Source organism: Podarcis erhardii, assembly GCF_964252035.2.
Source record: "Podarcis erhardii genome assembly, chromosome: 5".
In the NCBI taxonomy this organism is placed as follows: domain Eukaryota; kingdom Metazoa; phylum Chordata; class Lepidosauria; order Squamata; family Lacertidae; genus Podarcis; species Podarcis erhardii.
Genome location: NC_138509.1, coordinates 61,973,309 through 61,988,693, shown reverse-complemented (window position 1 = coordinate 61,988,693; position 15,385 = coordinate 61,973,309). Strand labels below are relative to the sequence as shown.

The following is a 15,385-nucleotide window of genomic DNA, read 5'->3' as shown; positions in this document are numbered from 1 at the left end:
CCATCTCAAAGCAGTGCCGCCAATTCTGTTAGGTTCTTTGATGGTCTGTGATGCTGAGAGATGCTATAGTCCAGTGTAAATGGAACTGTTTAGTCATACAGGAATAAACCTGGATGAGCCTTGGTGTCACATAACGCTCCTCTTGCAGCACAGCCACAAGGAGATGTGAAGCATCTGCTTCCATTTTTAATCTCTGGTCTGTTATATCCATCAAGGACAAACTGCTTAACCTCTGGTTTCTTAAAACAAGCCAGGGTCACACCATGGTTTCTTATCCTGGCTTGTTCCAAGAAACCATAGTTTAACCACAGTTCCCAGGTCTGTCATAACAAGAAACTCCAGTTAATTTAAACCTGGAAGCCTTGCTTATAAAGTCCTTTATCATAGGCTAATAGCATCTGCAGTTAAAGGGACATGGGTGGCGCTGTGGGTTAAACTACAGAGCCTAGGGTTTGCCGATCAGAAGGTCAGCGGTTCGAATCCCTGCGACGGGGTGAGCTCCCGTTGCTCGGTCCCTGCTCCTGCCAACCTATCAGTTCGACAGCACATCAAAGTGCAAGTAGATAAATAGGTACCGCTCCGGCGGGAAGGTAAACGGTGTTTCCATATGCTGCTCTGGTTCACCAGAAGCGGCTTAGTCATGCTGGCCACATGACCCAGAAGCCAATAAAGCGAGATGAGCACCGCAACTCCAGAGTAGGTCATGACTGGACCTAATGGTCGGGGTCCCTTTACCTTTTTATCTGCAGTTAATGGTGCAGTCACAGGCAGTAATCCAGCTTGACCAGATTTATAGAGCAATTCTTTACGTGCTTATTTGGGAAGTGCTTACCGGTGGTATGCAACTAAGTTTTATGGACCTAACTTAGAATGTTCATTAATTTCAATGAGTCTACCCTAAGCAAAACATAGTTGAATACCTTCCAGAAAGGAAGAATAGTATAATAAACATCTTTATTAATTTTCAGAAAACTTAAGTGACAATATGACCTCACATAAACATCAAAATGAAAATATAAATGAAAACAATAATGACAATGATAATAACCCCCCAATTTACATTCAAACATGTAATTAACCCTCTGATATTGCATATCTCAGGTACGGGGAGAGCACAAAAGGAAATCAGTAAGTACAACCGAGCAACTACAACAGAGCAAGCAGTATCACAATCAAGGTAACGGTCTGATTATTTTTCCTCTTCACATGTTCAACAGTCCAACAACAGAGTCTTGTAGAGATTTTCACGACTGTAGACAAACGGTCAAAGTGTAGAACCCAGAGATGAGTGTATGCCAAAGGAGGCGAGTAACTTTATTCTACTTCATAAACAATTTTTAAAATCCCTTTTGACCTCTCCACACTAACTGTCTGGGTCAGTTTTTCTAGAAGTACAATTTGCCTGATTTGGTACCAATGCTCAGTATTTACCTCTTTCAAATCCTTCCAGTGTCTAGCCACATGAGATCTGGCTGCCACTAATGGCTAACAATTGTTTCCATTATGGCTAACAAGTGTTTCCATTATAAGTGTAAGTACTGGCCTGGAAGGCCAATTGTGGCATGAGATGAACCCATTGGCCTGTGATGAAACTAAGTTCCTGAAACACTTGCACCCAAAATTCCCGCACCTCTTTACAATTCCATTACAAGTGGAGGCAAGTGCCCATATGTCAACTCCAACTTAGAGGGGAAGTCTGGGTACATGTAAGATAATCTCCTTAAATACTGTCAATGGAGAAGTTTTAATTATGCCTTCCTAGCAGTTGCTGCCAGATATTTAAAGGGCAGCTTAGACTACAATGTATTACAGTCCTCTTGATTATGATGTTAAGGCCATGTTTCTACAGCTGATTTTTTTAAAAAAAGATATTTAATAGTGTACAAACTGTAAAAAGAAACACTTTAAAATCTGGTACACAATATTTTTAAATACCAATGAACAGCATCAATTGCCATTTTTATATATTGGATACAGTATCTCTCATCGCTATTAGACTATCAAACAGCTTTTGCTCAAATTGCATGAGCTGGCAAGTAGCACTCTTTCTTGACTGCCAGTTTCAGAAGGAATTAATATTTGAAATGCCGATGAAATCATGGGAGATAACCTCGGTATTAACAACCCAGCCCTATGCTTCCAGACTCTGAACACTGCCATAATAAAATGATTTATGATCTAGAAAAGTGAGTGCAATTTATGCTTTCAGGAAGGAGGGATTTTAATCGGGATTCCTTCTGCTATGGTCTTTGAACTAACACAACGAATGCTGTTTTATTCTAATTTATGTTAATTCACCCAATAACCTGGCTCTCTAGTTGGGCTCACTGTTTCATTCTGTCTTCTAAAATAAAAGACTGATACCACATTTCTTATTTGGTTCACCTCATAATAAATCTCAACATTAAGGGCATCCCTTCCTGAGCTGGTTTAAATAAAATGGATTTCCTAATCAATGGCAATTGCTGAACCAAAGATAATTGTTTTTTCCTTTGCCATTTCTGAAGCTGCTTCTTGGGGACCCAAACTGGCAGGGTTTGAAAGAAATACAATAATGTTTTTTTAAAAAAGCATCATGACTCCCATTAGACAGTCCATGATACTAACATTGATTCTTCCCCATCTAACTACATGTTTATTAATTTGTTGTCACACGTTCCCATAACTGACTTTCTATAACTTAGATTCCTTGTAATATATATTCCCAAATACCAAATCTTAGAGTGACACAGCAGAATCTGAAACACTGAGGGAAGATCTCTCTGAATCTTGGGCATATGTACCTCCAGCTTATTAAAATTAACTTGGAACCCATTCACTTCCTCAGAAGTGTGAAGCTCTTTTTAAAAGCTGTGCCACCACATTTAACGACTAAGAGGTGGTCAGACTTACGTATATCACTGGCACACATGCTTAACAAATAAGAAGTATTCCAAATATTGACTCCTTTGATATCAGGGCTGCTTCGAGAAATGGCATTCAATGTATTAACTTGTGCATTGCAATCCTATGCATGTTTATTTTAATTATGCTCCAAATTATGGGATAAATGGGGCTTGCTGTTTTAGAATTGCAAGATGATTGGCATTAATGTTTTATACTAATAGCAATCTGTGTGTGACCAAAATGAAACTGACAAAAAGCATGCAATTCAAAAAAATTCTTACATAATCAAGTTGAAATTGATTGGATTTGGCACAAAGACCAGACTACACACCAGTCCAGATTGGGTTGCTCATTTGCTATCCTGTAGCCTTGCTCTTATTCCAACTGATTAGATGTGGTAGTAAATTATGTACCGTACAACGTCACTTATTTCAGACTCCATTCTAAAACTTATTTCTGTTTCTCAGATACAGCACATTAATTCCTATCTTGTGGGGGGAAATTAATGAGACTCACTATTTTTAAAAATATTTTTAATTGCAAAAAAGGAAATACAAAGGAAAATAGCTAAGGCAAAGCCTTGCCCAGCACAAGTAATCCTCAGACAACTGTGTCAAACAAGTTTCACAACTTTTTTTTGTACATCTTAGTTCCTGCAAACCTTAACACATAACAAAGCATGTTAAAATACACGAATAAACATTAATTACAAGCATTTCTCCAAATTATTTAGTGTTTATAGTCTCTGTGACCTTCATTAAAAAATATTTTTGCATAGACTTCACATACTGTGATACTCAAAGATATTCTTAGACCCAAGAGTTATTTTGGCATTGTGGATGAACTTTTTGGTCTTTTAAGGCTATATATTTTAAACTACACACAAGATGCTCTTGGAGCGATCTTGGGAGAGCTTTTGTGTTAAATCCAGACAGTTTTGTCCAATTTGACAAAAAACCACTCTTACCAATGAACCTGATACTCGGCTCAGCTCTGTGCCTTCTGCACAATACTGCCTCTCAGTGGCGGCCCAAATAAAGTAGAAAAATCAGTTACAGAGTGCGTGAGGCACCTCCAAAACATGAACACTGCTTAAAACCTTGATACCAATTGCAGCATTCATTTTTAGTAACCATGTTTCTCTCTCATTCCACTTTAACCAGTGGAAGACAGACTTTGTCCCAATAGGCATTAAAGAACATGCATCACCAAACAAGTATTGCTTGAGCAGTTTATTGAAAGGAATTTCTGCAGTATAGCAGACTGAATTATACTAACCCCTTTCATATGAGGTAGGTGTTATTATTTCTACTCTTCAGACAAGAAATCCGATATACGGCATTAAGAGCAGATAAAAACAAAACGTTCAAAATTTGACTAAAAAAAACCTTTACAGACTGTTGTCCAAAAGGTATTTTTGCACACGTGCAAAAGTTCAACAAGCTTTTACTAGTGGTGCATAGCAGGTGCTTTGCAGAACTGGGAATAAAACATAGGGAGTCTAGCTCCTAGTTATGCTCCAATTAGGCTACAAGTATTCCATAAGAACATTTATTTATTTTTACAATACAGAAAATTTTACAGTGTTTTTGAATACAAATTTGCATACAGTTGACCTGTCGACACTTCATTCCTATTCAAATGTAGTGCTAAATGTAAGTGGAAACCTAACAGATTACCACTTATAAAATTATTCACTAAAGTTATCTGCATATCTACACTATTGGCTTCAAGTGAAATGATGCTAATAATTGCCTCTGCCATTTATGGCAAGTAAGATATGGCAGCTCAAGTTAACCTTTTTTTCCCCAAAAATGAAAATAAGCATAACTGTGTTTAGCTAAAGAAGTATGCATAATTAAAAAAAGGGGTGCCTCTAGAGCACCAGCATAGCAGAACAAAAGTTTAAATGAGTTAGCAATGGTGTGAAATAGATCCTGGTAACACCAAGGAAACACTTTATGCGAAGCCTATGCTTATTTAAGATGCTATGTTTGGATTCTCTAGAGAATACAGTTATTCACCCAAACTACATGGCGTGGGTGGAGGAGGGTTGACACATATTGACACATTAAACCATTCCTGATTGGAATTGTACGAGGAGTGCAGTAAACCTTTCCAAACAGCAGACCAGTCTAGAAACTTGCATGAGACTAGTCTAAAGTCTTGTTCAGTACGCAGCTGCGTTGGGAGGCTGGACGTCGCAGGTGCAGCATGACAATAACCACTCTAATGTGGAATAATGCTAACTTAAAATAGTTGCTCAAAAATAATGGTGAAATCATAGTGTCAGTTCAACTAAAAATACTAAAAAAAAAAGTTGCATTTTACCAACTCCTTTCTCCTTTCTCTATAATATGTAATAGTATATATAAAACCAACTGATGTACTAATGAAGAATTGGATGGAATCAGACGTTTGGATGAAATCTTGTGAACTGTATAGCTAGCACAAATGCTATGAGATAAAATCTAATACTCTGGGGGAAATGAGCAGTGAACTGAATATTTCTTCCAACAACTCAGAATTATGGGATCCTCCAATTTTCCTAAAATTACAACCCCCCCCCCCAAAAAAAATCAGTGTGGATATAAATGGTATAGATGACATGGAAATGAAAACATTTTCTGTCTTTTATCTTTATCATCAGCAGTCTTTTTAAAAAGTGATAAATCCCATACTTTATCATTTGCACCATTTATCAGACTGTAAATCAAGGGGTTTTCATTCTAGAACCCTTCTTATAAGCTCTGTTGCTAATACCTGGTCTGAAATTAAAACTTGATTGAGGTTATTTATTTATTTAAAATATATATTTATTGAAAACCAGCTTAAAAAATGTTAATTTGTTGTTATTACAGAGAGCACCACAAACCTCTGACCAAAAAACTTCCACTTCTCTAATTCCAACTACACACGGTTTTGCTTAAGTAATTAGTGCGGAAAAAGCGCTCTGCACAAGAACATGCCTTATGCTGAATCAGATCATTGGTCCATCTGGCTCAGAACTGTCTGGCAGCAGTTTTCCATGTTTTTACATGGGATTCTTTCCCAGCCCTGCTTGGGGATGCCAGAGACTCAACCTGGGACCTTCTGCATGCAAAGCATGTGCTCAGTCACTGCACCTGGCACTTCCATAAAATGGTGTATATGTGTATGCATGCGTACAGATAAAGAACACAGGGTAAAGTACAGGCCCCCTTCTGTTTGTGACCAAGGCAAATCACAGAGATGAACCTCAGAGCTCTCACACCGTCAGCGAGAGTCATACTCCTGCATCAACAATCCAGACAGATGCTCAAATACACTCTTCCAGATTGTTATTATACAATGCAGTATTCACGCTCCAGGACTGGCACTGAAATTAGGTTCCAAAACTCTAGTACAATGTTAACCTATAGCAGAGGAAGTTAAATTTGGTATGCTGGCATTTCTTAGATTTGATTTTGTATCTGAAAAAAGTGCAATTTCCTATAATTCAATGCATGATTATTCCTATTATTTTAACACATTTTATTACAGAATTAAGACAAAAGCAAGTTCAATACCAAAGTATCCAAACTTACAATCCATACTGTTTAGCCTGCACAAACTATATTCGTATTAAATGGGTTTGAACCAAGGCAATGCTTTTAAGTCTGGGATGCAAATCTCAGTGGCTTTCAAATAAATTTAGTGCCTAATTCTAAAACCTGCTTTAGTGCCACACAACATTTCCCCATTGTGCAAATGAGGAAACACCATAATCTAGCGTTTTAATTTCTAAAGAGCAAGAACCACAAGCGAAGTTTGGGGGTGGTGAGGGTGTCACTGATTTTAATGGAGCTTTCTGAGCTCCAGTCTATTTTGCTGCCGTATCAGGGTTTTTGTTTAATATTTTGCAGGGCATATACCCTGCACCTCTCATTCATGAGAGGTTCACACCCTGCATTTTAGTTTTAAAAGCTAAAAAAAATGGTGAACAATGCAGGAAAGAGCTATGCTATTTCTTGCAGCAGTGTTTTGGGTTATTTCCTTGCAGTAACCACTTGATTATGTGGGGATATATGTGCCATGATCTTTCTACAGAGATATGTAGGAGTATTGCATTCGCTAAGATTAAACATGTACGAGGGGCTCTTGTACTTTGTTGGAAAAGCCGTAAGAAAAAGAAAGCTCCTCCTGTGGAGAGAGGCAATTAAGATCAAATAGCCTGGATTTTTCTAGAATAAACTTTAAAAAACAAACCAACCCAGTAGCTTTATATTGGATTTGAATAAACTCTTGGGACATCCCCCCCGCCCCACCTATTCATTGAAAATGTTCCTGTGATGCTTATCCAGTGGAGTAATCTGAAAATATTTCTAGGAAAACATGTAGTTTTTGTCACAATTATGTAGCAAGGTGAGAAGGAAGCTGAAGGTTCAGTTTCTAAGTATAAAAAGAAGAGAAAAGAATCCATGAGGCAGGAAATAATTTCTTCAACTTGTTTTAAATTCTTTGGTTTTCTACAACCATGGATTCTTTTCAACCCTTTCCATGCTTCGTTGTACAGTGTAGCCCTTCTAGCTTCTCCACAGTTTCTAAATATGCCTGCGGAAGCCCACCCATATCCACACACATTACCATACTGCTGGAAGTTACCAAACTGCAGAAGCAAGTAATGATTATTTTTTTAAAAAGATGGTGTTACGGTTTCAAATGTTGGTTATTTTCTCAAGGAAAAGAATGAAGTAATTCCTGAAATGTAAGAACTGAGGACTCTTCCATTTAATATCAACAGACCTTGGAGACACTTCTTCAATATGTTTAGGTTGATAGATCTGAGATAACTAAGTGGTCTGACTTTTCTTCAATTTCAGGTAGTGATAAGAGTTCATCTGTTTCATAGTCGTCATCAAAAGATCTACAAAAAGGAAGAAAGATATTAAGAATGCAGATAGTTTACATGTTTGGTTACAACTGAGGTCTTTTACTTGGATCATTTTTCAGTAAGTAAAACAGCTATAAATCTGAGGTATTTATAAAGGCGTAGAGAGCAGCAATGTAAGTAGTGGATCCAAATGGCCATGATGATTCCATTTAAATCTTTAACGTATAACATGCTAAAGCATTTGGTACCACTGCTTACAAATTTTTCACTTTATCACCTTAATACATTTTGTAGAAGGCTCAAAACAACATGCAAAAGAAGCCGATTTCTCTGCCCTCATACAGGGGTGCCTTGGTTGTCAAACTTAATCCATTCCGCGAGTCCGTTTGACTCCTGGAATGGTTCAAAAACCAAGGCGCGGCTTCCGATTGGCTGCAGGAGCTTCCTGCACGCAATCAGAAGCCGCGTAAGCCGCGTCAGACGTTTGGTTTCAAAAATTGTTCGCAAACAGGAACACCCTCTTTTGCTGGAGATAATCTCCAGGTATAGGCAAGTGCATCTGTGCTGCTCATTGTGGGAGACAGTTGCCGGGGAGAGGGAGAAATAGGGGTCCCTAAAATGCAGTTTTTTCCAGAGGTATGCTGGACAGAACAGGATATACAGAACAGGCTTTTTTCCGAGCTTGGCCCTGGAGAGGAAAAGTACTTTCGCTGATGTGAAGGTGCTTCCAGAATAACCATACTACCATAAAACATTGCTTATCTTCACTCAATCTTGCTTACCAAAGCCAACTCCTGAAAGACACATTTTAAGTCATAGCAATTTTCTGTGTCAGTGCCTGGTAGTGTACTATAAACTAAAACATAAGGAACACAAAGCTCTTATCCTTTCTCTGCCAAGGCTGAGTTGCCTCAGGGCATGCTTTTAATATGCCAGGGAAGCTTTCATCTACAAAGAGTTAGCAATATGAATTCATCAATAATACACAAATCCTTTGGTTGAAAAAAAGATTGTAACATTTCTGCCAGCATAGTTTAGGAACAGTTCAGCTAATTGCTTTGACATTTTGTAGATACAGTAGCAAACAGTATAACTATCAACTAAAGAATGACGCCCTAAATGACTATGTCATATGTGTTTATTGTCATAGTCAAACAGGCTTGCAGTGACATTCCAAGATTAGTTATTTAGTAACTCATTTTATTGTTCATAAACATATTTCTCTGTTTTAAACAGTTTATCTTTTTCATTTTGCTTCAAAACAACTGTTCATCTTGAAACGTACGAGTTTTGAGGCTTCTGGGAGTCGCAATTGTAACCACATTTTGCAGATATTGACACTCACCCTTCTTGTAACTGTTCATTGCCAGACTCTTCAGCAACAAGAATTTCGTACTCCTCAGCAGCATATCTGTCCCAGTCAGAGGGTTCAGGACCATCATTTTCAACATCCTAAATAAATATGTGAGAAGGAAACATGAAAACTGAACAAATCAAGTCACTTTCACAATATCCATATTTGCAATAACTAGGATGCCTTTGAACAAATACACACAAACACACAGTCTCAGGGCAATGACCATTCACTTTCCTGGTAAACTGCATGGGAAATTCAAACTCTGAAGAGTACAACTACTGAAAACTAGAAATAGAAATGGCAAACAAATTATTTTTCATACGCTATACCTCTGCGTACATTTCTTTATACACTTTTAACTTAATGCCCCAGAACACTGGACTGAGGCATTTCTTGTCTACAGTAGACCATTGACTTCAGAAGGGAAATAAAAGCGACATAGTTCTCTTCTGTGAAACTGTTTAAACTTGTAATGAAAGGTAGTTACAAATTCTTCACCAATAGTTGTTTTTTAATCAGGTGAATAAGGATACATGGGTTGCTATATGAGGGGAAAGGATAACTTAGCTACCTCTTGTTGTCCCTTCCAGTTCAAAGAGTTCTAATAACGTTAGCCATATAAGCCCAGAAAAGAGATTCTTGTATCCTACTTGATGTTCTAAATTTGTAGACACTATATATCCCATCTAATAATTGGCCCTGAATTGGATAAACTTGCCAAAGATCACATTCAAGATAAGTGAAAACAGTCTTAGGTATCTGTTCCTTTGAAATATGTACTGAAGAAACTGTTACTGTTACATATAGATTTTACCATTTATGTACGCTGCTCATTTATCAGAATCATTTTAAGTGCTAAGGAAGAATAATGTGCAATAGGCCAATGTACAAAGGTCTCATGGCACCAAGCAAGCAGGGCTTTAATCATTTAATTTCTGCTGAAGATGCAGAAATGTCTTGTCATTACTTGTCCTAGTACCTGATCAAAGAATAATATAATGGGATATTACACAACCTTTCCAGATACTAAGCAAATTTAATCAGCTCTTCTTCCTCTTATATTTTCTGGGGTTACTAAGCATACATTTAGGAAAATTTCTGTTCTAAATACATCGTTTTGACCACTGCCACCATATTTCATAGTAAATTCTTTTGGGAATGAAAGTATCCATCTCTTGATGAAAGTATCCATCTCTTGTTCCTTTCCAGAGTAGAACTCTCAGAGCAATCACTATTTCGGAACTGCTTTATACCTTCTGCACAGCAAAGGGATCCCGCTGTTCATTGTCCAAGTACTTTTCCAGGTTAAAGAATGTGTTGTAAAATACATGAGCCATTCTGCATCTTTTCAAGTCTCGCAAAGTTACCCTTCCTGCAAAACCAGAACACATTATTTTACTATCAGTCTAGCAGTTCTCAGTAGGACTGGGGTGTCAGGGCTTCTGGGTTACAGGTCATGTGGTAAATAGTATTTAAAGATTTATGAAGAAATGGGAGATGGCCTTTCAGGCCAGATTCACCCATTCTTTTAGGTGATCTATTTTCAACACAGGTTGACAGATTTGTTAACTCAGTTTGAATCAGTATGTGCCAGTGGCATGCAAAAATCCAAGTTCTGTATCCATGGAAGTGAGATGATGATGAGTTTATATAAGCCCCCCCCCTTTTTTTTACAAATTTGTGCTCAAAAGCTGTTTGCAACAAGATAGTTGCTGTGAACAAAGTTTCCCCTAGTGCTTGATCACCAGGAGCAAATTCAAATGTGTTCACCCAAAAAAAGCCAACATATTGTGAAATAAGTTTCTCAAATACTTTTGTGGACAAGGCCTTTCAAGTGTGCCTTGATTGGCATCACTATCAGGTGTGTGGGTGAGAGATCACACAGATACATTATATCGGCTGTGGGGAGGACTGTAGGGCCTGCTCCCTTCCAGGGCTTTTCCAACTGGCCCAGGGGGCGTGGCCCAGGCCCTCTCTCCCAGCTATAAAGGGACTCCTGCTGCGGTGAGGCCTCGGACCATCGGCTGGGTGAGAACTGCAGGGCCTGCTCCCTTCCAGGGCCCTTTCCAACTGGCCCAGGGGGCGTGGCCCAGGCCCTTATTTGGAACAAACTTTGGGGGAAATGTGGGAAGTGTTCTGCCATTGCTTCCCTGTTCCAGGTGGTTAATGTGCTTTAAAATGTCCTCAAGCAGTTGGTGGCAATTTAAATTTTTGTTTCTTTTTTCCTTTGTTGGGGGTGGGTGGGTGGGATGGATATTTGGTTGGGGATTAATTTTAGTATGATTGTTCTGTTCCTTTTTGTTGTTGTTGTTGTTTTATTGGTTCTGTAAAGTTTGTGTTTTGTTTTTAAGGGGCGGGATCAGGGCTGCCTGGGAGTGGGGCCCCAGCCAACACGATGGCTGGGACAAGTTCCACGGGGGGGGGGGGAAGCACTGGGACATCTGATCGCGGTGATCATGGGCAGGAGGCGGAGTTACGCTAAGACCAGACCATGTCATTACCGAGGAGGCAGGTTTAGTCGTTGTTTGAAGACTATCCCTGCCTCCGGGTCTGGCCTTGACCGGATGGATACTGGAATGAACAGGGGAAACCCACATGACCTGAAGGTGTTGCTGTGTAATGCCAGGTCAATGATGAATAAAACCACTGCCATCCACGACCTGATTGTGGATGGAGGATTTGACCTGGCATGTGTGACAGAGACCTGGTTGGAGGAAGCAGATGGGCCTGTCCTTGCCGCTGCTTGCCCACCAGGTTTCTCTTACGCACAGCAACCCAGGTCATGTGGGCAGGGAGGGGGGGTTGCAGTGATTTTTAGGAAGTCACTAGCTTGCACCAGGCGTCCTACTGGGAAGATCCAGTTTTCTGAGTGCATGTTCTGGAAGTTGGGCAATAGGGGCAGTACAGGATTCCTTTTGGTGTACCGACCTCCCCGCTGCACCAAGGATTCCCTGTCCGAGCTGCTTCAGGTTGTGGCGGATTTTCTCCTGGAGACACCTAGTTTGGTTGTCCTAGGGGATTTTAACATCCATGCCGACACGACCTTACAAGGGGCTGCTCGGGACTTCGTGGAAAGCATGGCCTCCATGGGGCTGTCCCTGAATAAGTTTGGCCCAGCTCATAGTCATGGACATGCCTTAGATCTGGTGTTCACCTCTAGTGACGTGGGTGATCTGACACTAAGTAAAAGTGAAACAAAAGAAGTGCCATGGTCAGATCACTTCCTAGTGCAACTGGACTTCTCCGCGACCCTTCCCCTCTGCAGGGAGGTGGGACCAATTCGGATGGTCCGCCCCCGCCACTTAATGGATCCAAATGGTTTCCAGAGAGTGGAAGGGGATGCTTTATCCCATGTTGATGGCCTTTCAGCTGATTCCCTGGTGGCCCGCTGGAATGCGGAGTTAACCAGGGCTATCGACTGTCTGGCTCCGAAGCGCCCTCCCTGATTGCATGGAGCCTGGACAGCCCCGTGGTTTTCTTCAGAGCTGAGGGCGATGAAACAATCGTTGAGACGGCTAGAGCGTCGGTGGCAGAAAACTCACTCCGAATCTGACTGGACACAGGTTAGAGCTCACCGTCGAGCCTACCAAGTGGCGATAGCGACGGCGAAGAAGACTTTCTTCACCGCCTCTATTGCATCTGCAGAAAATAGTAGCAGGAGACTCAGGTGGTTCGCAATTTAACGGAACAACCTTTACCACCGGGGCCTTGTAAAGACCCCAAGATCTCCTGCAATGATTTTGCAAAGTTTTTTGCAGATAAAATCACTCATATTCGGAAGGCACTAGACACCACCGTGGGAGCAGGGCTGGGTCGGGAGAGTGCTAGAGCTCTGTCTGGTCAAGTTGCATGGAATCAATTTCAATCCGTTACCCCCGAGGATGTGGACAGGCTGCTTGGACGCGTGAAACCAACCACCTGTCTCCTTGATAATAAAATAATAAAAGCAAGCCGGGAAGGGCTGGGCGATGGGCTCTGCAGGGTGGTGAATGCTTCCCTCTGTGAGGGAACATTCCCAGATCCGCTGAAAGAAGCGGTCATTAAACCGCTTCTTAAAAAACCATCTTTAGACCCGGCCAGTATGGCCAACTATCGCCCAGTCTCAAATCTTCCATTCTTGGGCAAGGTGATTGAGCGTGTGGTTGCTGAACAACTCCAGGCACGCCTGGAGGATGCGGACCATTTGGATCCCTTCCAGTCGGGATTCAGGCCTCATCATGGGACTGAAACTGCCTTGGTCGCGCTGGTTGATGATCTCCGGCGAGCTAGGGACAAAGGTGAGAGTTGTTTCCTAGTTCTGCTGGATCTCTCAGCGGCCTTTGATACAATTGACCATAACATCCTTCTGGACCGTCTAGAGGGGCTGGGAGCTGGGGGCACTGTTATACAGTGGTTTCGCTCCTTCCTCCTGGGCCGTGTTCAGAAAGTGGTGGTGAGGGATGAGTGTTCAGACCCCTGGGTGCCTCAGGGTTCCGTCCTCTCCCCCATGCTTTTTAACATCTATATGAAGCCGCTGGGAGAGATCATCAGGGGGTTTGGACTGGGTGTCCATCAATATGCAGATGATACCCAGCTCTACCTCTCTTTCAAATCAGAACCAGTGAAGGCAGTGAAGGTCCTGTGTGAGTGCCTGGAGGCGGTTGGAGGATGGATGGCGGCTAATGGATTGAGGTTGAATCCTGCCAAGACAGAAGTACTGTTTTTGGGGGACAGGGGGCAGGCTGGTCTGGAGGACTCCCTGGTCCTGAATAGGGTAACTGTGTCCCTGAAGGACCAGGTGTGCAGCCTGGGAGTCATTTTGGACTCACAGCTGTCCATGGAGGCGCAGGTCAATTCTGTATCCAGGGCAGCTGTCTACCAACTCCACCTGGTACGCAGGCCGAGACCCTACCTGCCCGCGGACTGTCTCACCAGAGTGGTGCATGCTCTAGTTATCTCCCGCTTGGACTACTGCAATGCGCTCTACGTGGGGCTACCTTTGAAGGTGACTCGGAAACTACAACTAATCCAGAATGCGGCAGCTAGACTGGTGACTGGGGGCGGCCGCCGAGACCACATAACACCGGTCTTGAAAGACCTACATTGGCTCCCAGTACGTTTCCGAGCACAATTCAAAGTGCTGGTGTTGACCTTTAAAGCCCTAAATGGCTTCGGCCCAGTATACCTGAAGGAGCATCTCCACCCCCATCATTCTGCCTGGACGCTGAGGTCCAGCGCCGAGGGCCTTCTGGTGGTTCCCTCATTGCGAGAAGCAAAGCTACAGGGAACCAGGCAGAGGGCCTTCTCGGTAGTGGCGCCCACCCTGTGAAACGCCCTCCCATCAGATGTCAAAGCGATAAATAACTACCTGACATTCAGAAGACATCTTAAGGAGCCCTGTTCAGGGAAGTTTTTAATCTGTGATATTTTAGTGTATTTTTGGTTTCTATGGAAGCCGCCCAGAGTGGCTGGGGAAATGCAGCCAGATGGGCGGGGTACAAATAATAAATAATTATTATTATTATTATTATTATGGCTCACCATGCATTTAGAGAACCTTATAACACCATTTTGTATTAGTGGCATTAGCAGTTCATGGCTCTGCACCTACTTGCTGAGCTACCTCTAAATGCCCGGAGAGTGAAAATAAAAGCCTGTTTGGTGGTGGTGGGAACCGATCTCTACCATTTTTTTGCTATTACTTTGAATGTTAACTAAGAAATTGAATGAGGATGCAAAGCCTAGGAGGTTGGTAAAGACCACTACTTGGCTCTGGGTCTCCCATACACAAGGAATCTTATCACTTGCTTGGATCAAGTGTCCTGCTGGTGACTGCCAAAGAAGTGATGCAGACAGAGTAAGATAACTCTTCAAAGGGGTCTGGGAGATCAAATATATCTGAGAGATCAAAGATAATCATACTCCCAAGAAACGGTCAGCAGTGTAGATGAATATTATTGTATAAATGGGCCTTACCCTCACACTCTGGCTTCACTAGATCAAGCATTTGGCACAGTAAGTCATGGAATGGCAGTGGCTCAATGCCCATGGATTCCATCCTCTCACACTGCTCCTCGTAAAAATACTCCAGTTCATACATGGAGAGCATGCCATCCCCATCCAAGTCCATGCAGCGGAACCAGTATTCAATACTAGGGAAAGGGGAATGAATAAGATTTGTTTGTAGCAAAGTTGGGGCAAGCAATAGTTCTAACAAAGAATCCTTATTGAGACAGCTTTCATATGCACAGTGAAGCTTTGTCCAGACTCCTTCCTTATAATGCCTTTCATTGGAAATTTCAATCTAGAAA

At 41.6% G+C, this 15,385-nt stretch overlaps 2 protein-coding genes across 5 annotated transcripts in view; one reads left to right on the top strand and one right to left on the bottom strand.

Annotated features, from left to right (window-relative positions):
- The window catches only part of MSL2 (MSL complex subunit 2), a 28,410-nt gene extending 17,967 nt beyond the window's left edge, over positions 1-10,443 (top strand). Inside the window, exons 4-6 of the transcript XR_014156991.1 lie at positions 1,102-1,128; positions 7,728-7,856; positions 10,305-10,443. The gene's annotated coding sequence lies outside the window, so the exon portion shown is untranslated. The remainder of the gene's footprint in view (positions 1-1,101; positions 1,129-7,727; positions 7,857-10,304) is intronic.
- PPP2R3A (protein phosphatase 2 regulatory subunit B''alpha) overlaps positions 3,403-15,385 on the bottom strand; it is a 39,512-nt gene continuing 27,529 nt past the window's right edge. For 3 of the 4 annotated variants that reach the window (XM_081863499.1, XM_081863498.1, XM_081863501.1), the window contains 4 exons: positions 15,051-15,226; positions 10,349-10,467; positions 9,084-9,190; positions 3,403-7,771 (listed from right to left, as the gene is read on the bottom strand). In XM_081863499.1, coding sequence (XP_081719625.1) covers positions 7,675-7,771; positions 9,084-9,190; positions 10,349-10,467; positions 15,051-15,226 — 499 coding nt within the window. In that variant the 3' untranslated portion in view covers positions 3,403-7,674. The remainder of the gene's footprint in view (positions 7,772-9,083; positions 9,191-10,348; positions 10,468-15,050; positions 15,227-15,385) is intronic. The other variant, XM_081863500.1, reaches the window with a different exon arrangement.